This window comes from Nymphaea colorata, chromosome 1 (assembly GCF_008831285.2).
Source record: "Nymphaea colorata isolate Beijing-Zhang1983 chromosome 1, ASM883128v2, whole genome shotgun sequence".
NCBI lineage: Eukaryota > Viridiplantae > Streptophyta > Magnoliopsida > Nymphaeales > Nymphaeaceae > Nymphaea > Nymphaea colorata.
The window spans coordinates 358,532-384,560 of NC_045138.2; the positions used below are offsets into that span (position 1 = coordinate 358,532).

Sequence of the window (26,029 nt, forward strand, 5' to 3'; positions counted from 1 at the left end):
TAATTAGATTCCAAATATTTTCAAGAAACATATAAATAAAAAAAATCATGATTATTTTGTTTGATGTGTACGTCAGATCTTGTCAATAAAAAATATAAGGTCATTGATCTTTAATCCTTATTATAGAGTCTGATTACATGTCGAAAGCAAATGTAACTTTTGTTTTCATATTTAAATATGTAATATCCATTTTGATTGTGACATCTATGAAATGCAGTGTAATATCATGTTGGATGACTCATTATGTGGCAAATAAGGTGGACAACATCTCTCTCTCCCTGTGTCCACAGGCACATGCGCGCACATGGAGAAATAAAGATTGATCCAATTTACTTTGACTGTTCTCAAGGTGCTGCATGTTAATTTTTTTTTGTCTTTTATCAATTCAAATTAGTAGTTGCTGTCAACCTTAATTTTCAGGAATGTAACATTGGACTTGAGGCTTTATGCCCCTTCACTCAAATTGATCAAACAGCTCATAACCAATTAGCGTACTTACTAAATTCAATATATATATATATATATATGTGTGTGTGTGTGTGTGTATGTGGATCATATGTTATCATACCAAACAGATAGTGTAAGTACCGGAACAGAACTTTTTTAATTGACAAATTCCTTTGTGTGTGTGTGAGAGAGAGAGAAAGAGAGAGAGCCTTATTCTTTATTTTTCCTTGTTACAAATATATAAAGCTTACAGGTCAGGAAAATCACCCACAGGTTTGGCGCACACAGATAGAAGGAAAGAAGAGAGAGAGAGAGAGAGAGAGAGAGAGAGAGAGAGAGAGAGAGAGAGAGATGAACAATCAATCGCAGCATGAAAACAAAAGCAACAATGTCAACTCTACTTCAGTTTTAAAAAGTTGATTTTACATGCGACATTTTATGAACTTTAAAAATGCTTGAGTGGTTGATAGTTTTGTATAGTTTTATCCTCAATTCTCATAGAAAAAGTTGAGTGCATCTAAAAGAGACAAATATGATTGATTGAGAGATAGATTATCTGATTCGGATCGGATATTTGATCGAATCATTCCAAAAAAATCATATATTATATATATATATATCAAGAAATTAGATCAGATTAAGGTTTAGGAAATGACATTCAAGTAGATTCATACTCAGATTTGTAACTGGATTGGGATTTGTGCAATTGATTTTAGATTCAATTCAGATATAACATTTTTTTGTCTGTCTTTGGATTTGAATTCGACTGTGAATATCGAAAAGGCGGACACGGACATAATTAAAAGGTAAATTCAATTCGAATATGATTCATTGACATCCTTGGAGAGATCATAGAGAAGTTATGGTTCAATCATGACACGGAAAGTGGACGACCAGTTATTCAATTATTAGCAAAAGATAAGTGTGAATGCCCCAAATAATTTTCTTCATCTTATTGCACAATACATGCCATGAGGCACATGAGGCAATAATTCTTTGGTGTTTTGTGATAAATGTATCTCTCAACCTTGTTTGATTCAAAGATCCCCACTCTCCTTGGGACCAACTTGTCAGGAGGCCCCTCAGCCACGTCCTCCTTTAATTATATAAGTACGGCCGGAGTCAATGTGATAAGGACAATTTTGTCTTGGATGAACCATCCACCATCCAAACACTATTTTTTTTTTCTGTGATCAATTATATAATAATTGCAAAAGGATTTTTACCATTTTAGCCTTTCCATAACACAGGTTGTCTATAGACAGCGTCTTTATCCATTGGGAGGAATATGCATCCCCACTTTGAGGGCACTTTTTCACTTTATTCTTTTTGTTTATTTCTTCGCAATCTTCATACTGGCTTGAAGAATAGCAAACACTATAGTTGTCTTCTTTCGGAAGTTGGTAAGGTTTAATAGGCATCTAGTTTTTATTTTAAATTTCCGTGACATAAACACTTTATGGTGCAAAAAGAAAAGAAAAATGTATCGATATGTACGTAAAAACATACTGGTTGCATCATTTTGATTTAAATTTCAAACATTAAGAAGCACTCGTATATAAAAAATTAAAAATTAATGAAATCGCTATATGTAAATAAAATAAATTTTGTGGGTCGGTATAAGCAAGAAAGCGGGATGTTTTTGAATTCAAGTCTCTCGCTCATTTAAAAACTTACCAATTGTTTTCTTTAACAACGATCTGAAAAAGGGCTTTATTTAGAAACTAAAAATAACAAATAAAACAATTACAGACAGTGTCACGTCCGTCTCTGTTTGACAACTGTCGCAAAAGCGACAATGAGAAGCCTGCAATAATTGCAGATCCTTTTCAAATTGCGGTAAAAAAAATTGGTTTCCGTGACGTTTTTACCCCGCCGGCCCCATTTAAAGAAAGCAATTCTATTTGGGTCCAATTATTTTTCTCTTAATGATAAAAGGGGATCTGTCGTTTTCAAATTTCTGAATCAGGATGTTTCCAGATGGTCGCTTTGATGGCGCAAGTGATACGTTATGGTCCCTAAGATGGGGCCATGTGTTATGGACCAGAAAATGGACAAAGTGGTCTTGTCGTTTAAATGGAAGTCCTTTTTCCTGTAAGGGCAAAAGTGGAACCTGAAAATTTTCTCCATAAAATTAACAAAATTCTCCCCATGTTAATTATCAGCACAATGTAGAAAGTCTCCTTGTTTTCACATAGTAAATTCCTATTCTACCCACAACAATTCAACTAAGTTGAAGATTTAATTTTTTTATAACCCAAAATTTTCTTCTAATTTTTCCTATATTTAAACGGTTACTTCTAAGCTTTTTCTAATCTCTCTCTCTCTTTCATATATCACATATGACAATCACAAGAGAAGCCAACCTAGAGGGTGACTTGGGTATTATTGCATTCCACCAATAATATTGGAATGTTATAATGAATTGGTAGTTGCACCTATCGATTATGACATTCCGTCATCTCAGGTTGAATGCCAAACCTTTACAACAATAAAAAAATTTTAAAATTTATTTATATTTTGAAGCAAATTCTATTCTTTTTGAAGATTCTATTTCATAATCAAAGGGGCCACGATGTGTCAAAATTCATAAGAGACAGACTAACGTGGACGCATTTATGGCCTCATATTTGCAAAAAAGAAAAAAAGGTCACAAAATTCATAAATGTAGTCGCATGATATTAGCATGTAAAGTGAATTTATGCGTGCGCATTAGCGTGTGTGTGTCTGTTTGCGCCCATTTTTTATAAGCAAGCTATGGATATGTAGGCAGACTCCTACAGTACTTTATTAACGAAATGCATTAATGCTGTGGACAGATATTAAAATAATAAGCTTCAAGTCAAGAGTTTTTTCATTTGATATATATATATATATATATATGAATTGAACTCATATTATATATAATGATATAAAACAATGATACTGCAGCTCCTGAATTTGTCATCATATACCTTATTTTGCGTGAAAATTTGTTTGATTAATGAAATGGTAACATAATGATGCTTAAATCTGTGCTAAAAAAAAATGGAATAGATTCACAAACTAATGTTTTATAAACATGACCGAATTTTTGGAACAGGTTAGTGGTGTCATTGGATTAGCACATGACCAGAAAGTGTCTCCAAGCTCTCTCTATCTAACTTTCTCACGTGTGCTATACAGTTGAGTTGTGAGATGGTTAAAATTTTAAAATTGGTCGGTAAAAGAGTTACATATCACCATGAGAGTTACTATAAACTGTCGCTACATCATCAAACATGACTAAACGTAATGTAATGACTATTTTTATATGTGTACCAGTTTGATGGTTAAAAGTAAAAAAAATTATTATCATAATTAGATATCAGTTTTACTATTTCTCACTCACACACACACCCACACACATGTGAGGTGGCTCATGAGTGGCCATCATGACTCGTTCATCCTCATCCTCATGCAACAACTGTGGGTCCCCTGTACAGCAAAGCCACGAAAAGCATATGCCTTTGCAAATTTTATCATATTTACTCAACTTGCTCACACTTTACTTTGAATACATATGCTACTTGTTGGTGTGTTCCAATAGTGTGTGCACACAAATTACACACACACACACATATATATATATATATATATAACATCATCACAAACAAAGGAATCCATATAAAAATCTTTCATTGATATTTTACAACATTGATAATTGAGAATAATAGAAAGAGAATATGTTGTGAATTAATACAAAATAACTAACATATCCGTTTTTTTTCCCTTCAAACTTCTAGGTAAACTAAATCAATAGCCAAAATTATTCACATAAAAGTTTGACACCTACCCAATCTTCTCTTTCTCTCTCTTTCACACACACATATATAAATCAGCACATATTAATAGTTTATATTTTAAAAATAAATAATTGTTACTTTTTACCCGCACATGGTTTACTGTGCTTTCTCGGTACATCAAAATAATGAGCTGGAAAAATAAATAAAACTAAAGCAGTGACCCATTCTATGACGATTTGATAGATTATGATGTGCATGCTAACAGTACAAGGTTTCAAAGCTAGGGTTGTAAAAAGGACGAGTTTGGCGTGGATTCCATAGTCGATTTAATCCAGATCTTCATAAGGATCCATACCCAGACTCAGATTTGGACCAGAATTTCCGAAAGTTTAGTGAATCCACACTGCAACAAGGGTAAGATCCGACTAACTGGTTTGAAGGTCTCGGGTTTGGATTCAGATCATTAGTTAAATCTAGTGTAAGCCAAAGAGCAATTGCTTCTTACGGGGGACCAAAATTTCCAGTATAAATTGATATTTGAACATGAGTTCTTTTTAGGTAGGTAGGCTTGGGCATCAGGCCGGCCAGGCTCGACAATGTTTTGGCATTGGTAAATACCCGGGACAATACGGGCCCGGGTACCAGGCTAGTCCAAGGTTGTTTGAGGCCCGGCCCGGCTGATTACCACAGACCTACGACAGAAGAGAGGCAACAGACGGATGGCATCACAACAGCGAATGACCGACAATGGCACACGCTTATCTTTCAGTTGGCAGAGAGTCAAAGTGATGAAACGAAAGTTACGAAACAACTTCCGCGACCTAACAGGCCAACCAGACATCATACGGGCCAGATTTGGTACGTGAGCCCAGCCCGTTATTGCGTACGGCCAGGCTGGGCCCTACACATTACAACTTGGGTTGTTGGTGAGCATGCTCTGGCCAGGTACCGGGCACCGTCGCGGCCTGGCCCGATGCTCAGGCCTACTTTTAGGGAGCCAAACCCCCACTAATCATTCTCCAAACATGAGTACCTTCATTCGATTTTTATTTGTGAGACAGAGAGAGAGACATAGAGAGATAGAGAGAGGAGGACGAGGAGGAGAGAAAAGTTTTCGGGATGGGAATTAAGGATTCAGGAGTCGAAGAATGCTTTTAGATAAATACCTTGGTAGGAATGAATGATTTCTTTCTAATTATGTAGTATCAATGTATTCATATATTCACATTCACTTAACATCACAAATTATCACATGCACATTTCTGAAAAAACTTAAGCAAGATGAGATTGAGCCCTAAGTAGGTAGTAGCTGATAGGTTATGATGATATCAAAATCATTGTACTGCAGAATTTTGGGCATGATCATGTTGTTGTGCTTGAAACTATCATCTCCTTGCCTTTCTTAGTGAGAGAAATATGAACTTTTTTCATCAAATACTATATCGCGAGAGATATGGATCTGCTTGGTGGCGATGTCATAGCATATGTATCCCTTTTTTGTAAATGACTAGCCCAAAAAAATGCATTTTTTTGGTCTGTGATTGAGTTCGTCTGCAGCTTTACTCTTAACATAGACAATGCATCCAAGAATTCTTATTTGGTCAACTTTAAATTTTCTTTTTATAAGGACTTCCAAAGGAGTTTTTCCAACAAGAATTCTTGTGGGTGTGTGGTTGATAGTATAACAAGCTCTGCATCACTCCAAAAATGTTTAGGAACATTCATTTCAAACAATAAAGACCTAGTCATTTATAGAAGGTGACCATTTTTCCATTCCACCACCCTATTTTGTTGGGGTGTATTGACAGAGGTGAATTGATGGTCCATCCCACTTTCTTTTTTAAATTATTCAAAAAATTGGTTTTTATATTCAGTACCATTGTGAGATTGAAGACATTTTGTACGGGTTTCAAATTGAGTTTCAACCATTTTGTAAAATTCTAAAAATTTTGCAAAAACTTTATCTATAGTTTTTAGTAAATAAATCATTAATAAATGTGAGATAATAACGAAAATTTGAGTATGAGTTCACTGAGACCGGTCCCCACACATCAGTATGCGCTAGATAAAAAAGAGACATAACATTATTTGAAGATTCATGAAACGAAAGTCTAAATATTTTAGCATACTTGAAAGTTTCACAAAAATGTGAGTCATAATTCAAATTTGGTAATAAAATATTCAAGGCATGACATGATAAGTGGCCAAGTCTCCCATGCCAAAGTTTCTCATCTCAGTTGATTTGGGCACTTAAGGCACATTCCTTAATTTTCAGCACATATAACTGGTTTTCTTGAGTTCCCTCATCAATCTTCCTTTTCGAGATAGTCCTGCAATACAACATTAGTGGGGGAGAAAATAGCTTGACAATTTAAATCTTTAACAATTTTTGAAGCGGATAACAAGTTAGTTGAGAGATTAGGTATATAAAGCACTTTAGATTTAACACCATTTCTAAGAAAATCTAACTCTCATTCTCCTTGAACATGCATAAAGGAGCTATTCGCAATACTGATAATTTTTTTTCTAGGGATAGAAAAATAATTGCTAAGGTTATGACAGTTCATAGAAATGATCACTTGCTTCAGAATCAACCTTGACATTTTTAGGCAATTCATTTATTTTTTCGAGTAGCTGAGGAAGATCCAAAGTATCCAAAACTTTGGCAGCAACTTTCGCTACAGTAGTGGTGCTTTCTTTTTCTCTTTTTTCTGGCCTCATGGTGGCTATTTTTCATGGATGAGCCAACACCTTTCCTTGGTATGACCTTCCTTTTTACAATGAGAACAAAATAGTCTTGGATGGTTTTTCCACTTGTTTTCACGGCTTTTATCAACTCCATAGAAGGCAACCTGTTTTTACTAGAGTTCTCTTTTAAAGGATCAAAATTTTGAAGTATTACTCTTTTTCTAGATTCATCTCTCATAAGAATAAAGCAAACGGTGCTAAGAGAAGGAAGTTCCAGGGACATTAAAATCAAGCTTTAGATGGGTTCATACTCTAGGCCAAGAGTACCAAGAAGTTCAAAAATTTTCTGTTGTTCACGCATTTTTTCTCTGGATCTAAGAGTAACAGACATATCAATAAGATAGTCAAGTTCGTCCCACATACCTTTGATGTCGTCTAGAAGATCGCCGAAATTTTGGTTTTGTTTCTTAAGATCCCGAATGCCTTGAGAGAGTTGATACATACGTGCAATGTCATTTTTTTCACTATAGAGTTCCTTCGCCTTTCTCCAAATAGTTGCTGCCGTTTAGAAGTACAGAAGTAATTTTGTTTGCAGGGCTTGGTTGCTCCTGCACAATGATTTTTTCCACCACTATACTGGTGGTTCCAAAGCTTGAGTCTTCTGTCGCGATGAAATGAGCAAGATCCAGCAGCCAAGAGATAAGTGAAATGTGCCAGGAATGAACGTCAATGCTCTGATACCATATTGAGAATGAGAGAAAGAAAGAAAACCAAGAAAAGAACATAGATTTTTACGTGGTTCGGTTCATAGACCTTCCACAATGAATGCTAGAGTAGCTACTCATTTGGTTTTTTTCTCTCTTTTTTTTTTCTTTATTTGCTTTTGCAAGTATTTAAGATATATGAAGAAAGCTAAAATCAATGCAAAAGATCGTTGGTAGACTTTACATACGAAGCTCAAAATTATTGTGAAAAGAATATCACCAACGTATATTGCAGCAATTCTTCAAACGTTCAAATGATTTCAATATGGCAAGAATGAGAATGAACTGTTGAGCATGCTGCGCTGGATGTAACGATCACTTTCAACACCCTCCTTGGCCCCGGCTGTGTGGGAGATGTCTAGATCATTTGGAGCAAAGCGTACTCTAAGAAGTTCCATTCTACTCTATCATAAGCTTTAGAGATGTCTAGTTCGTAAAGAATGGATTTATCTTCACTGGCCTCCAAGCTGTTCACTAATTCATGCACCAGAAGCACTTCATCTTGTATAACAAGAGTGGGTACGGATGCTCTTAGTCTTTGCTTCAATCCGGTCACCTTGATCAAGATGTATTTCATGTTGTTCACCATTATCTTTGTTATCACTTTATAGATCACAATGCATAATGAAATGGGTCTAAAATCTCAAATTTTCGTGCAGTCATTAACTGGGTTTTCTTCTTTGCTTTGCTTGGTAAAGTAGTCCCATTCGCGATGCATGTGTTTGTGAATTATTTTGACAACAGGCAATTGCGATTTCTCAAGCATTAAGCAGTTATAAATAAATACAACAGAATTTGAGTTGCTATTGGTAAGTTTTTCTATATAAGTATTTTGTTAAAGTATGAGTCTAGCGGTGTATTTAAGAAAACTCGAACATTTAAAAACTAGAAAAATGAAAAAAGTTTCCTCCTCATTTTAACGCTATGTGCACCAACTTCTTAGACCGGCGAGAAAGGCAATGCAGTTGGGCACCTAATTTCTTGCTTGCACGGCACCTAACATGGGGCCAGTGAAGAAAGGGGTTATTTTGTCATTTCAAGGAAAAAATTCATTTTTAGTTCTATTTCATAAAATAAGTTTTCCATTTTCCACTTTTGCCCCTACGAAGGGAGTCCTCCTTTTCGTGAAGTATGAAGGCATTTCTATGGTTTCAGCCACCTAACACACATTCCCATGTTAGGACCCGAACATATGATCTGTAGCAACGCCACATCCAACAAGGGATTCGTTCCTTCGTGTTACAAGAAATTGTTGCTTAGACATTCCATAAGAACAACTTTGGCTAGTCAATATTATGTTAAGAAAGAAAAAGACAGTTTTACCCCTCTTTCTCTCTCTATCTCTTCACAATAGAAAAAGTTAAAAAAGAAAAATACTTGTTAAAAATATCCAAGCAACACCAAGTATGCGTGTTGTGCATTTGCATTGCATACACCAGGTAACTACCAAATTCTCATATATATACCAGACTTGACAGGAATCTTCTACAACATCGATTCTAAAGAGTTAGATGAAAGATATTCAATTGTAAATATAAGTTGCTTTTCAAAAGTCCAAAATGCGGCTCGAGGAAGACAAAATGTTTCATTTAAGGAAACCCCATTTATTTCCATCTTTTTGTATCTCTCCTCGTTTGAATGGTTTCTTGGATTCTTGTGTTTTGCATTTTTGAACAAACAACTCGATTTGATTTCCTTGAAAAGGAAAACCCACATGATTTCACAGTAAACTTCATATGCAAATGCCCTGTTTTCCGATTTTGCAAAATATATGAATTGATGGTTCAGAGTGCATGCACCATGCACAAGCAAAGTTCTTTTCTCAGGGAATCTCAGGGAAAGTGATTGACAAGTCGCATTTGTCTTTGAGGAAAATGAGTTCATGGAACATGAATTGAGTAGATTGAACGGCTCATAAACCAGTGAATTAATATATTCCAAACCAGAGCAGCCAAAAGCCGACTTACTTGAATGTCTGTATGTATGTAACTTGAATAAAAAAAACGAACGGAAGGACAAAGCTTTCTAAATCGCGGCAGCATTTCAGGACGACTGATCGTCCTTTGCAAGAAAGATGTGAAGCTCCAGAGAATAGAGTTGTGAAAGTGATGTCGACGGATCTGATTTATGGTTTATGAGATACTCACATATTTCGATTTGAATATGAATGAATCAAAATTCAAAACCCAAAATCCGAACCAACTTAGATTTTTATTTTCATATTTGAATCCAAATTCTATTTCTAAACGCATATTCAAATCAAACTATATTACACTATGCTAAGAATAGATATTGGATATAGGGTATTTATTTGAAACTAAGTTCGATTACTTATTTGCTTAAGAGTGAAGGTATATCCGAAATATGATTGGATGGCCTTCCTTAAACTTGAATGTGCAAACTCTATTCTATATGATATCTATATTCAGATCCGATGTATTGACATCTCTAGTTATGAAAGCATGCAACTCCCATATTGCAATAACTTCTAATAATATGAATTCAACTCTTTAATCCAAATAATATATATATATATATATAGTGTGTGTGTATGTATAATTTGGATTTTCTTGTGGCCTTGGTGTTGTCAAAGGTCCTTATCAGTTTCAATCTTTTTCAATCACTCAACTTGCACCAATAATTGTATGGACCGGACCAACTCAGTGTCTTCCATTCGTAGCGGGGAAAAACCCTAGGGCTGCTTCACATGGGGTTGTTGAATAAAGGTTCTAATGAATCCAAAACTTCGGTGCCACCTTTCAACTCTTGCCTCTCATTTGTGGGGCAGATCCTACCACATATATATCTATGAATAAGTACTTATAGATTCCAATGTGATAAGATGATTTGTTCGAACCACTTATCAAGTTTCCATGGTCCATTTTCTCAGCGTCGTATTAGACCTAAATTCTAGGGCTTCAATCTTGGCAGCTAAGTTCTTTCTGGTTCCTTCTTCAACTGCGCTGTTAGGTGCACGCAACCTATATACGCCGTCAGAGCAGGGGCAATGTTTTGGTAAGTCTTTAAAAAGAAATGCTTTTTTTAGTCTTTTTATTTTTTTTATTTTCATTTTTTGTTCTTTAAAAATTTTTCTTTTTCTTTAAATTGGAGATATTTTTGTCATTAACCATATTGGTACATGAAAATTTCTATGGCGCACATAACCAGGTTCGTTCTTCCTGAGGTGCTCGCTTGACCATGGGCGCGGGCTAGTGTTGAACAGGTGAACCTTTTCTTTTGTTTGTACCTTGGCTGACCGGGGCCAGAATTCAGCATAAGCCCACGACTGGGTCGAGCTGCGTAGGCACAATTGATGGGTATGGCTGACGGAAACACCTCACCGTCAAAATAAAATTGGCAGAAGTGGGTAGATCTCAATGGAATTGGCGGTACAACAATACCACAGGGATGTCAATCGATAGAATTCGGAGCAGATATGCAACTAAACTGCATAAAAAAAAAGTCGAATAAAAAAAAAATTAATATTCAATTAAGAAATCTTATCAGATTCACCACCTAACAGCAAACTGAACTGAGTCAATTGCCGAGCTGCTCAATACCGGTCTGTTTCCGGCCACGGCGTACCGTTCTGGGGAATATTATCCCGAAAAAAAAAAATTATGCATTGACTAAAGTGCTTTGAAAAAGAAAGCTGGTGTTCATTCATGATAAAAGGACAGATGTAGTGGTTATCATTAATTCCACCCACTGAGAGCGGCCGGAAGTGCACCGGATGCGCCGGTCGTCCAGTCTAAAGAAAATCCAGTACAATAAAGAATGACAAAGGCTTCTTACCAGTTCTTAGTCATTTGCAAATCCTCAATTGCAAGAGAGATCTGTATATAGAGGAATGTATCAATCCGCCGGATGATAGAAATTGCCAATTACTAAATATAAAGAATCTACCACTAAAAAATAGTTGTCACGAAAGCATTAACAATGGTTTAATGGTTTATGGTGTAGCAGCAGTTCATAATGCTTTTAACAATATTTTATGATGCTTTATGACAAATTTCTATTTTTTTTGTCATATAGTGCATTTGAATGATTGGATGTATATAGATATTTATATAATTAAAATAGGCTGGCTGCTTAATGTTGCCTGATGACAAAATATTTAAATAGCCTTCAACAGAAGTATAAACAATAGTTTACAATATAGCATCGGGTGATAGTGTTTTTTATCAATTGTCTATAGTGTATGTTGCTATAATTTTAAAATATTTAATCAACTAGCAACATCCGATCCTGATCTTGATCTCTCTGTCTCTCCTTATCTGTTAGCTCAGATGGAGGAGGTCTGATGTTGCCGGAATCCGGCGAAAAACAAGAAAAGAAAAACATCAACAGTGCTTTTTCAGGGCAGCCATTCTTCAACCTAAAAATCAGATATTTTATATTTAAAATCATGATTTCTTGCAGTGATTAATTGCTAAACGTGCTCAGAATAGGAACCAAGTGTTTTAAGGGAGAAGAATCACATCGAGGTCGCTTGGGTGGGTACTATGTCAACTACCCTAAAACCGGGTCTTAATATCGGTTTGGATATGAGATTGGTAGCCATTCTGGATAGAAGATTTGAAAAGCTACTGTTTGGAGAGGATGATAAATATAAGTTCAATCACTGTCTTGTTTAGTAATTTGATTCCTTGGAAAATAAAGGAAAGAGGTCAATTCTCCGGCAGGGTCTAAATCAGAGACGGCACGGCACGTAAAAGTTTACCTTACCCAATTCCACAGGATTTCAGATACGTTAAAGAAAAATCCAAAAAGCCGCCGAAAGAGTAATATTTTTTTTTTCTCTTTCCTTTTTGAAATAATTTTATTTGAACAAACTTCTCTTTCTTGGTCTACGAAAATTTTAGATCAATATTGACAAAATGTCATAAAAAGACTTAATTTAGATTTTTTAGATCTATCTTGGTGGCATATCAACATTGACATTCTTAATTTATTTTTATTTTTATTTTTTTTTTGTTGGAGTTAGGCAGATCCGTACCAGTTTATACGCTAGAGAAAGGTTGAAAATTTTGTCACGAAGGATGAATAAGAGATCACAGACTATGATTGCTTGACGACTTATGTTCTTGGTGTGGACAAACTTCTAAAGTTTGATCATCATGTAAATAGTTAGGCGGTTGGTGAGAGTTTTCTTATGAATGTTATGCATTTAAACAACAAACAATGACAATACAATACTTTACTTGATGAGTATACAATGAGTCCATACAAGCCCCAAAGCAGTCATAAACCATATATTGATAAGAGAAAGGCAGAGAGCTTCAACCCTTCTTCAATTAAGAAATATTCAATTAAATCAAAATCGTGATCAGTAGATCAAATCCAAATCTGAGCCTCTTACATCCCTTTTTATGACAGTCAGTAGCCTATTTTGTTTAAGTTGCAACTATAGTTATCTGTTTTGTTTATAACACCACTTGAATCTGGATCTGTTTTAGACTTTGCTAACTGAACCCGATGAATGCCCAATCCTTTTCACGTACGTATGAGTAGCCTTGTTTAGTTTTTAAGCATTTTTCTATGTGAATCTGAGCTGGCTTTTGGATCGGTTCACCAATATCCAATTAATCAGATGCCGTACTACCTACTATAACCAGATCCAATACACACACACACACACACACATATATATATATATATATATATATATATATATATAGAGAGAGAGAGAGAGAGAGAGAGAGATGCGATGTTGAAAACTATTGCAAATGATGCGTTCCGTAGCTAAAAACCATGGCCAATACTAATTCATGACAGCTTAGATGTGATTAAACGCACATCATCTAATCATGCAATGGGCATTTCGCCGGACAGAAAGAGCAAAGGATTAAACCATGTATTTTCCCCCACTCCTCTTTTCTCTCTCTAATGAAACCAAGCCTATCTTCATCTCTCTTTTGATCTTGATCACTCTGTCTCTCCTTCTCTGTTAGCTCACATGGAGAAGGACGGATGTCGCCGGAATCCGGCCAAAAACACAACAAGAAAAGCCATGAACAGATTTTTTGCACGGCAGCCTTTCTTCAACCTAAAAAATCAGACATGTTAACTTTAAAATCAAGATTTCTTACAGTTATTTAATTGCTAGAGGTGCCTAAAATGGGAACCAAGTGTTTGACAGGAGAAGAATCACATCTAGGCGTGGATTTGATGGACCAACTTGACAGGGACATGGCCTTTATCTCTGCAGGTAACTTGTTAGAATGCAGACATATAATTAAGGCATCAGCATGCCCTTGTGGTGCTTATCTCACCATGTGAAACATGGCCCCTATTACTTCAGCCATATCCCAATCTTGACTGACCCACCTTGGCGCTCACATTCACAAGAACCTGGTTATATGAGGTTATATGCGTTATGCTAGTGCACAAATTTTCTTACATCAGTATGATTAATGACTAAAATGCTCTGAGTTCACACTGAAAAAGAAAACTTTTTGTAAATACAAAATTGAAAATGGAAAAAAGTAAAAAGAGCATGAATGACATTTTTTTAATAAATTACCAAAATATGTTCTCATCCTTTACTATGCACGGTGCACCCGAGCGCACGTAATTTCCTTTCCGCACAATGAGCCAAACTTGAACATGCTTGAAAAAACACAACCTGAGAACTTGCAATTTTATCTGAGTTGAATTTAAGTTGTAAGAACTTGACTCATTTGAACTCAGCTCGGTTTGACTAGAGAAAACCGCTTCAGCATAGTGAAATTAGTTAAGTGAGTGAACAAGTTAAACAAGAAGTGTCACAGGTCATGTGAATACATACAAGAGCCAGCCTGATCTGAACACCATGTATGCCAACGAGCTAACTGTTTCTGACCATGACCAGCTCACAGCAAACTGAACCAAGTCAATTGCTTAGCTGCTCGATACCAGTCTGTTTCCGGCCACGGCATACGTTTCTCTAGTGGGAGCCAGAAAAATTGGCTGGAAATGCCCATTTAAAAATAAACAAATTTTAAAGAGACTAGTGTGGGCAACTGCCCACAACAATCATCATATGGCTCCGCCACTGGCATTATCCAAAATATTCTCACAAAAAGAAAAAATTATGCATTGACTAGAGTGCTTTGAAAAGGAAATCTGCTACAATACTTGCTGAGTCTACTTGTTGTTCAACCAACCATCTTCTCCTCTTCATTTTCAACAGTACTGCATTGATGTGGGCAGCATGGCATTATGGAAGCTTGAGAACTTGAAACTCTTCATTGGTCAACACATAAACTTTTCAAACTTAATTAATCACTTTTGGGTCTCATAGAAATTAAGACCAGCAATCCACCAACCAAATGGTGTTCATTCATGATAAAAGGACAGATCTAGTGGTTATCATATATTCCGTTCAATGGGAACGGCTGGACGTGCACCGCATGAACCGGCCGTCCGGTCTAAAGCTGACAGTACAATAAAAAATGACAAAAGCCTTCTTACCAATTCTTATCATTTGCAATTCTCAATTACAAGACCTCTATAGAGATATGTACATATACAAAAGTTTGAATCCGCCATATATATATATATATATAAAGTGAGCCAGCACCAGTACACTATAATAAGATTTTTGTTTGGTGATGTGGGCAATTGCCCACACCAGCCTACAGGTAGCTCCGCCACTGGTTGTAGTGTAGGTAGTCGGGCTAGCGGTTGGTAAGAGTTGGATCATCAATTTTATTCTTATGGTTGTTATGTATCTAAACAGCAAACAATGACAATACAATCCTCTAATTGATAGGTATACTATGGGTTTACACAAACTTTAAAGCGGCCTTAAACCATATAAAGTGGCGGAGCAGAAAAATTTTATTAAATGGATACTAACTTTAGAAGGTTTGGTGCTTATGGGGCATTGACGTGAGTCTAGAGTGGACATTACATCCAACTACCTCGTAGTAAACTTTTTCAAGAACTTGTGTTGGTTGGCGTTGGCAATTACTTACACCAGCCTGCACCCAGCTCCGCTACTGACCATATTGACAAGGGAAAGGGGAAATGAGTTGTAGCATTTCTAGTAAAAAAATTATTACTTCATGACTAGGATCTTAATGGGTGGATAAGATCCCATTTCAATCCAAGACCACATCCATTTAGTAGGATCCGGTAAGAGAAACTGATTTGGATCCCAATCCGATTCATTAATTATCGAGTTCCAATAACCCGAATCTAAGGCTATTGGCGGGTCTCAACAACGGATCTGAGATCTGCAGCTTTTCATGGATTTAAGATCAGACACCACCCAACCCCACCCTGCAATCCGACCTTAAATCCATGGTTTTTTAACACATAGCATGAATTTTAAAAAGTGATCAAGGTTGTGTTTCTTTCAACAGGATCTGAGATCCTCAATGCTCCATGGATTTAAGATCAGAACTTAATCCATAATTTTTTAACATGCAGCATGAATTTTGAAAGCCAAGCTAATGAACTGAAGATCTCTGAAGACGTACTTTTTTATATAGCCTTAGGTTTAAGATCTGAGACTAAACGCAACCCACATGAAATAGGCCACTGAATGTGTCATGAAAAGGGAAGTAGGTGGTTCGGATTTGGATTTAATCTACTGATCACAATTTTCGAATTAATCAGATATTTCTTAATTGAATTCGTGCTTGGGCTCAGAACTGGAGTTGAATTTTTGAAGCCGAACCCGAATCTGTCAATGATAAGACAATAGATTCAGATCCGCTCTTGATCACATCGGTCATTGGAACTCTTTAATTAATGAATCGGATTAGGATCCAAATCAGTTTCTCTTACCGGATCCTACAAAATGGATGTGGTTTTGGATTGAAATAGGATCTTTTCCACCCATTAAGATCCTAGTCATGAAGTAATAATTTTTTTACTAGAAATGCTACAACTCATTTACGAAAAAGGTCCTGCGCCTTCATATCGTGCAGAACCAACAAAAGTGACCCCTAAACTACACTAACATGACCTCTCTCTTTCTCTCTCTAACTTCTATAAGTAAGAGGAAGGTACAGAGAGAGATGAAGAATTGAGGAGTCGATTGAGGTCGTCAAGGATGGACGAGGCAACTTCAGTCACTACCGGCACCGGCACCACCGCCACTACCAACTTAGAGGAGGCAAAGGCACGTCGCCGCGGCCACTGGAGGCCAGGAGAGGACGAAAAGCTCAGACAGCTCGTGGAGCAATACGGCCCTCAGAATTGGAATTCCATCGCAGAGAAACTCCAAGGTCGCTCAGGTACATGCTGTTGAACTTCTCTCTCTCTCTCTCTTGCAAAAGTTCTTGCAGAAGTTGGTATTCTTCATCTTCTTTTCTTCTTCCTTTATGAACTTCAATAACAAGTGTTGAAATCAGCAACATGATCAAGCACAGGATACCAATATTGAATTTTTCTCTTTTCTGGGGTTTGTTGTTGCTTGTAGATAAAAGCTGCAGGTTCAGGTGGTTTAATCATTTAGACCATAGGCTTAACAGGAGGCCCTTTTCAGAGGAGGAGGAAGACAATGCCCGCCTCTTTGGGAAGAGGAGGTATCACAACTTCATCCGCAGCAGCACTGGGGACATCACCATGAGCAACTTCCTAACCAAGCCTTCCACAGACGAAGAGGCTGCTGATCTGAGCAGCAATGGAGTGACAACCATGAATGAACTGAGTCGCTATGGGGAGAGCTCTGCTGGTCCGCAAAAAGTTCAGGGTTATCAACAGCCACAGTGAGGAACCAGAGGAGTCCTGCACCATGATTAAGAATGTTGGATTCATAGACTTTCTTGGTGTTGGGACTTAATTTTGCTTCTTTCCAAGAGTTGTAGTTCTTCTCTTTTTTGAAGCAATGCCAAGTCTTTCTCTATCTCTTGAGCTTTTTTAATCTTTTTTTTAGTCCCTTTTCCCAGCTTTTCTGTTCATAGTTCAATGGACAGCCTCTTTGTAGTTCTTGAACTGCTAGTGCTAAACAATTTTACTAATGATAATATAATTATTCCTGCATATTTCACTTTTTTTGCATATTTGCATGCATGGATTGTTATGTGATCGGGAGCAGAGAACCCTGAGAAAACCAAAATCCTGAATGAAAAATCATGGGATTTCTCCATGTAGGTAAATTTCGTAGACAAAAGGAAAGAAGTTGGAGACTGCTGTGGTCTGTCAACCATACATGCAAGTATTTAAGATTCTTTATTTGTTTCCGGTCCACAGGTTTACAAATACGTGTTTGTTTGACGTGGTTTCCAATCTAAAAATAGCAACACAATGACTAACACAATAAGAAAAAAATTGAAAACCCAACATCAATAAATTTCAATTTTCTTGGCCCACATTAACAATTGCAATTTAACATCGAAACTCAATTTCCATGAGAATTTTTTAAGATTGAAACATGATCTTAGTTTAGCAAGAGAAAGTGAAATCCACAGTTGTTCTTTACCTTAAATAAAGAGCAAATTAAAAAAATAGTCGGTTGTGGCCATCTAAACTAATATTACATTTTGACACTTTAACAATCGGCTGTACGTGTGTATTTTTCATCGCAACAAACACGTAAAGAACAATTGTTAATGTGGGCCAAGAAAGTAGAGGAGATTTAAAATCCATGCTTCTCAAATCTGTAGTTTTGCTAGAATTGTGCATCCCAAACTAGATGAGATCCTCAAATAGCGAGCGATCCAGGTGATCAAACAACCAAAGAACCTTTTCATTCACCGATCTCCAACTAGAATAGGCCATGGTAAATTTGCACCTCCAACAGTTGGCAAGTCCACAACACAATGACCAACCACAAAGAAACTATAAGATTAGTTTTCTCGTCACTTAAAGACCCTAATTACATTCTCTATGAATAACAAAATTACAATATCAAAGGTCAATATCAGTTCAATTCCGTTGGGCACTATGCTTTTGGGTCTTACGGGGTAGAGTGCGGTGACACCTTCACTATATCATAAAATATTATTGAGGCAACTTGGAGAACTGGGTCTATTCTCTTCATTGGATGTTTCAACAATGAAGATTCAATAGTGACATCAGTATAATTATTTAAGGTCGGGTAGATATTTATATATTTAAAAGAATTTAATTGCTATTCGTTGTCACAACTGGACTATTAGTTTATTTAGGTTTTTATAAGCATTCCATATGGGAGACTTGTTGGGATTGTCCTAACAATTGGTAGTCAAAGACATATAGGTCGCATAGATATTTACATATTTAAAAAAATTTAATTGATGTTCTTTGTCACAACTGGACTGTTAGTTTATTTAGATTTTTATAAGCATTCCAAGAACATCAAGGCCCTAGGGCGTTCTAGCGGGACTCCTTATTTTAAAAAAAATTAAACAAATTTATTTTGTAATATAAATTGAAAGGTATACAAAATACAAACGCGCCCCTTCTTAAAAATTTGGATTCAACTTCTCAAGTTCAGTTTGTGTGTAGGAATATTACTGCATCAGGTCTTATTGCACACTGATGATCAGCATAAAGTGACCGAAATGTCATTAAGAAATGCTACGTAATCCCACTTCGCCTAGGCCGTGTCACCCATCTATTTGGATCCCATACATGGATTCAACTAAGCACACGCTGTGGATCCAGGTCCAAAAATATCCACTTGTTTGCACCCCATTGCCATTATGAAGCGCCGGTCTTGTGGATAACAATTGGAGAGGAGATCCACCATTCAGACTCAAAGAAGTCTCATTTCTCATGATTTGGGTTTTCTTTACGCCCATTTTTTTCTTGTGTACTCGACCCGATTAGATCGAACCGCTAGAGGCTAGTTATTGGTCAACTTCGAGGGCATGTTACTTGTGTGCTCGACCACAGCAGGGTATCTCCTCTCCAAGCTACTAGTCGAAAAAAAGACAACGGTTAATTTTAAGTGGGCATTTGATAATTTCAGACATGAGATCCGTGAGATTATTGGCAATCTCAAATCCGTAGTTTTAAGGTCGGACCCAGTAACATCCAACATCAAACAGATCCTTGTGATACTAACAAAATTTGATGTTTGTTTATATTTTGGATCCCACATACAGTAACATCCAACATCAAACAGATCCTTGTGATACTAACAAAATTTGATGTTTGTTTATATTTTGGATCCCACATACAGTAACATCCAACATCAAACAGATCCTTGTGATACTAACAAAATTTGATGTTTGTTTATATTTTGGATCCCACATAAAAAAAAATCTTAAAAAAAGATAGAATCTGAGATCTTAGGCCATCAAACACTCCCGATCTTATAAATAAAATTTTCTATCCGTTTATTCTTTGTACCCTTGTTTAACATATTTAAAGAATAGAAAAACAACAACACAAGAAAATTGAGATGGAGGACTCTAATCTCTAGCATCTTTTGGGAGAAAGTTAGAAAGCACCGTATAAGCATTCATCAATTCAAATACCAACACGAGCGAAAAAATAGCATACAAAATATACGACTTATTTGTAGCCGAGTGGCACGAATATCATATAATGAATTAAATTACTCGACTTGGAGAATAAAACAAATCATGTGAGAGCCTAAGTCCCTTTGGTTCTCTACTTCCCAACTTCTTAGGATGCAAATATTCTCGCCAAACCACCCAATGCCACAGATCCAGTGGATCCAAAATTAAACATCATTCCCTACTCTTCATTTCGACTCGTCAAACTGATCCTTCCATTCTTGTAACCATCGGACGCACCCCATTCCAGTCGTTGTCATTGACAGGATCTTGATTCCCTCAATTAGAGAAGAGAAAACAAGACCTTTTCTGCCTTGGATCAGTAATTTATTATTATTATATATATATATAAATTAATAAAAAAAATTTAAAAAATCATCATCGAGCCCGAACCGGACTTATCGGGCCGGCCCGGGTTTCATTTTTCTGGGTCCGAGTCGGGCCCCGGGTACCCAGGCCGCCCCCGTGCCCAGACCTACCTCAAAGCAAGAAACAAATGAGTTTCCTTGAATGAGATCCTTTGCCTTATCTGAGCACTATTTCACTCTCGTGAAAATACAATTAGAGTTTCATTTTCTTCAACTTAACCTCTACCATCTGATCTTTTTAAAAACAATAGATTAAACAATAGCCCAAACAATACCCAAACTTGGACTACAAACTAAGATTCTGACGCAACAGAACATGAAAATCAGAGAGGCTTAGGCACCTTTAAGGAATTCAAAGTGCAGAGATGTGATATCTGGAGCTTAAAATGGAATTCACTGTTGGAATGGGTTGATTTGAAGATGTCAGTAGGAAGTTATATATAGTGCTCAGAATTTCACCATGTTAAAATTTTCAAGTTTCATAGTTACTGAATCTTAACATCTAAACAGACCGATCTAAATGTGGATTTGTGTGTTTTTTTTTCAATCATGGAGATTGTGTACCAATATGGTTAAAATTTTAAAGCAAACTTAAAAAAGGATGTCTTTTACTTTGCATCTGATCCTCATCTTCTGCACACCTGACCCACGATATGCAGGTTTTTTTTACTGTTTGAAAAGTGAGGCATTCTTGTATATATATAAGTGTATATCTACTTGGGAACTGGGGAAAACCTGAAAAAATAAATAAAAAATACCTGAAAATATAGATCTTCTTAAAGTAATTGTGCCGTAATAAATCGGAAATTGAATTGATGAACCAACCAGCATGTTGATTCAGTGAATCGGCTAATTCGAACTATGAATCAACCAAAAAATGTTATTATATTCATTTCACAAAGTCAATTAACAAATATATAGAATTTAAAAGTAAGACAAAGTCTTAACTTTAAGCATAATTTAAGAAATGGACAGTATGACATGTAACACTCATATGTAATTTGCTCACTAATGAATCGATTTGCGACAAATTTGATTAATTGAATTAAATGTGCTGCAAGGTTGATTCTGGCCAAGTTTTACAAAACTGAACATGGGAAGGTTGCAAATGGGTTGAACCTGGAAGGTTGCCATAAGATCCTTAGCTTCATAAACCATAGATGTTCGGGTGGATTTTTAGCCGCATCAGGAACGCTATACATATAGCATATACACATGCATAAACTATACATCTTTGACAGTCAAATAACACTTAGAGTGTAATAATTTCATCAATTCTGAGTTTGGATCCTTGGATCTGATGTGGCAAAAGATCTGCACTAAAATCCCTAATCCGTCAAACTAAAGGTCTTGGTTCAGATCTATGGTCAGCTATTAGAATCCTCATTTTACAATATGTTGGATTGGAAAACTGTTTAAACTAATACCAGAAGGGCCGGGTCAGAGGGTCTGATCTTAGATCCATCCATGGATATCAAATCTTAAGGATCTTAAATTAAGATAAATCAAAGCTAATCAAAGGCCAATGCTATCCTTGTCGTGAGATCCTCAGAGCGTGCAAGGGCACTTCTTTTCATCCCCTCAGAATTGGATGTAAACACAATTATATCTTTCTTGCGGACAAAATATTTTTGAGAGAAGTTAATTAGTATCACGTGAAGTATATTGAAGTCAGCCGGTTACCTGATCTGTGGCCAGATGGTTATTCTTTATATTGTGTAGCAAAAAGCTATCACAAAAGGTATATTCCATTGCCGAAAACTGTGACCAAGCAACTGGCTGACTATCACAAATACATATTTTGCAATGGTTTTTAGTGACACAAAGCAAAAATATAACCATTCAATTTCTGTGTGTGTTCGTGCATGTATCTCTCTCTCTCTCTCTGTCTCTCAATATATATATATATATAAGTTACCACATTTGGTGATCACGTTGGTGAAGAGGTAAAATTCAATTTATTTCCCTTGCTTGGTTAGAATTAAATGCATCAAATCTTTAATATGCATATGCATTTATATTGCTCTGCGCAAATTCTATGTACAAATTGCCTTGCAACAATCTTGTGGGACTACAAATGGGTCAGTTTAGGGTTTTTTCTTTTTGTGCCGTACCAAATTAAATTCCACTTTCCCCCATCCTAAATTCGATACAATTGCATCTTTACAACTTCGCAAAGAAGGCCAAAATATTGCCGCACTTCATTGAATATTCTCAACTAGATTGAGACATGTTGCAGATATCAGATTATGACCAATAACATGACGCACTAATAGCATGCATGCAAGGCCAGCAACATAGTTGTTATGCACACAAGTTTGATAAAAGGTAAGTTGGTCTCGGTGGGATTTTATTGAGCTTCCTTAGGTTAGTCTCCAAATAACCAAAAGAAGGTAATAACCATAAAAGCATCAGATTCTTCGCATTTAATTCAATGCTGCAAGTTAAAGCACTCATTTCTAGTTTAAAAGCGAAGGTTCGGGTGGGTTACTGCGTATATGGTCTCTCGAAGAAAGAAGACAACTTTAATTAATATTACATAGAGACTAATCCCTGTTATATTAATGATTTTTTTAATCTACCAAGTCAAATAAACATTCTCATCCTAAATGCTTGATCATCAAGCATTTCTGGTGCGTTGTGGATTCAAGTAAACTTCTGCAGAGTCATAAATAACAGTTGCAACTGCTCGGACTTGTAATGCAGGGTGGTGTGGCCAGCGGATCTTCTTGTACAAGCTTTACATGATCCTATGATGTTTCTCTTGGCTTTTTTTGGATATTTATTTTTTATTTGGAATATATATGGTCTGATGTAGAATTATCTCCCTATATACTCCATTGAGGATTTTTGTTTATTTAGAAACATTTTTTTTCCTTAGATGGATCATAATCAATTTAAATATATGACTGACATTGTTGTGGAAATGTTTATCAGAACATAGTTCATGAAAATAGAAGACAACTATGGCTCAACTAGAAAAATTCTCACCTTTAAATACATGAGAGATCCACAATCTATAAGCACTTCTACCAGTCCAGATTGAGAAAATCATGAGTTTATTTTTCTCTTTGAATTTCTATAGTTTTCCCATGTATTTGCTAGTTCCTTATATTGCTTAGTCGGTTGATTGTATTTGCATGGCCATATTCAAATTAGTATTAATCTATAAATATTTATTCTGTATTATTGTAGTAACACAATTCATGATTAACATAATCTAAACTGCCAAAACTTTGAAAAATCCTTTTAGTTATATTCAATTGGCAGTTGCTTATCATTTTCATGTAGTGAATTAAGTTTGTGATGCTATTTTGTTTGGACCGCATTAAAATTAAGCAAGTGCTGATGAATAGAACCTTGGGCCTTTTTTTTTTTTTACATTTATCAAATTTTAAATTTTATGGTGTCTTGGAACATGCAAAATGAGCCACAAATTATGACTGTTGTTAGCATTTCATGCCAAGATCTTTATTGATCACAAAGACCACAAATTAATCATTATATATATATATATATATATATATATATAGGTCCGGTTCAGTATATACCATGACACATTTCCTCTTTGTGTATTATAGACAAAATTTCACTTGGGTACCAACATATTGCAGTCTGCATCACGGAGGTACTCTACTTTTAGCTACTTCTTAATTCCTTAGATAAAGAGTCATAAAAATATTCATATGCATAGATTATCAGATCTCTTGATCTAATGCCAGTATGTTCATGTCAAGATGCGTAAATTTTTAATTGGTATACATAATAGTTAAGAGATACTAATCATTCATGTCTAATATTGACACCAGGCACACGCATAAATACTGCATGAACATGCGCGTGCACACACATAGGAGCAAGGGCAAATAATAACATCAAGATGGTAATCCTGACCTTACCAATGCAACTGCCCATTGTTTGCCATCTCCACAATCAATGCAAGTAACTGTGATGCCACAAGATATTGGCATTTTATTACATATGCAGCAGATGACAACTACCAGTTAACTATAAATGTAGGTGCTGAAAGCAACATCTAGCGAATGTTTCTTGCTCTTTTCAACAGAAAGTGTAGAGACAAATATAGGAAATGCCACCAGCTCCCAATGGCATCCTTCAATATCCTGTTCGTCCTCTTCAAATTTTGAATATAAAACAGTCATGTATATCATCTACAAGCACATATAGATGTGCATGTGCCTGTACATGCGTGTGTCTGAGTGCAAGCGTGAAGAATAGACTTGCTCAACGCCACTCCACAAAAATCGTGCAATTATACACTTTTTAATTTATGTTATGCATAAATATTCCCTAAGGCCATTCTGCTGCCTCCAGGTGGCACGCGATTGCTTGTGCAAAAGGGCAGAACTGACTTTTTGATTTACATGTGATGTGAGGGTGATAAGGGCCTCAACGAAATTCTAAAGAACATAGTTGCATGCTCAATTAGCTCTAGACCTAGCAATCTTCGGTTCTTGGTTCCTCAAACTTCAGCGTAGCACACATGTACTCTATGCTCCTTTATTCACACATTCTACTTATTGATTATAATTGCACAATTTTGGTGTTCAAGAATCACATAATTGATTGATGGATTTCTTATAGTTAGTATCACATATGTGGTAATTTTCATTTTAGGTGTCTTTCGATCGTAAACGATCTACAGGGTTCATAACTACTCTTACTACAAGCTGCGCTTACCTAGCTAACATTGACAAGATTTAGTTCATCTTGACATTACATCTGTTTGATTGCTGTTAAGTGATTTTCATACAAAACCTCTTAAATGGTAATCTTCCAATTGTTAATTGTTGGGAGATAGGCTTCTGTCCTTTATTTTCTGAGCACTAAGAATGTACAGAATGAAACGGAGACCCTAGAAAAAGCAAGAAACAGGAGAAAAAAAGAAAGAAAAAAACACCCAACAACGTGCATGAAACCAGCAATTGGAACATGAAATTGTAATCTTGACATTAACACTATCTCCTCTAAATGGTAATCATATAATACACTAATCGTATAATGATATATATATATATATATATATAAAAGAGAGTCTCAAAATACACTAATGATACACTTCGCTAGCTTATTATGAGATCATCCGGCGGTAATTAAATGTTCGACTTGATTGGAGAAGAAGGCATCAGTTTGGCCGGAAGTTCACCTGTGGACCCGAACCAAATAAAGAATCTTAAATAAATGCATGTATGGTTGACAGATCACAGTAGTCTCCAACTTCTTTCCCTTTTTCTTCGAAATCTACCTACAAAGAAAAATCCCATGATTTTTCATTTCTGATTTTGGTTTTCTCAGGATAATCTATCTCAATAACTTGTAAAGATTAAAACATGGACAAAATCAACCGAAAAAGAAGGAATATAATAGAAGTTTCTTTTACTGCAGTAATACTACAGCAAAAAAGAACTGTCGCCAAAATAAATTCCGTTTCCAGATACACCATGTTTATAAAACTCTGGTTAAAATCATGATGCTTCCAACGTGGGTTTTTTGCTCCCGATTACATAACAATCCATGCATGCAAATATGCAAAA

General features: G+C 36.0%; 1 protein-coding gene across 1 annotated transcript; it reads left to right on the forward strand.

Moving 5' to 3' along the window:
- The first annotated feature begins 16,695 nt into the window (after positions 1-16,695).
- On the forward strand, positions 16,696-17,541 carry LOC116246213 (transcription factor MYB117-like). Its single transcript, XM_031617961.1, has 2 exons — positions 16,696-16,893; positions 17,079-17,541. The coding sequence occupies exons 1-2, from the start codon at positions 16,710-16,712 to the stop codon at positions 17,369-17,371; spliced, it is 477 nt and encodes a 158-aa protein (XP_031473821.1). The 5' UTR covers positions 16,696-16,709; the 3' UTR covers positions 17,372-17,541.
- Positions 17,542-26,029: the final 8,488 nt, after the last annotated feature.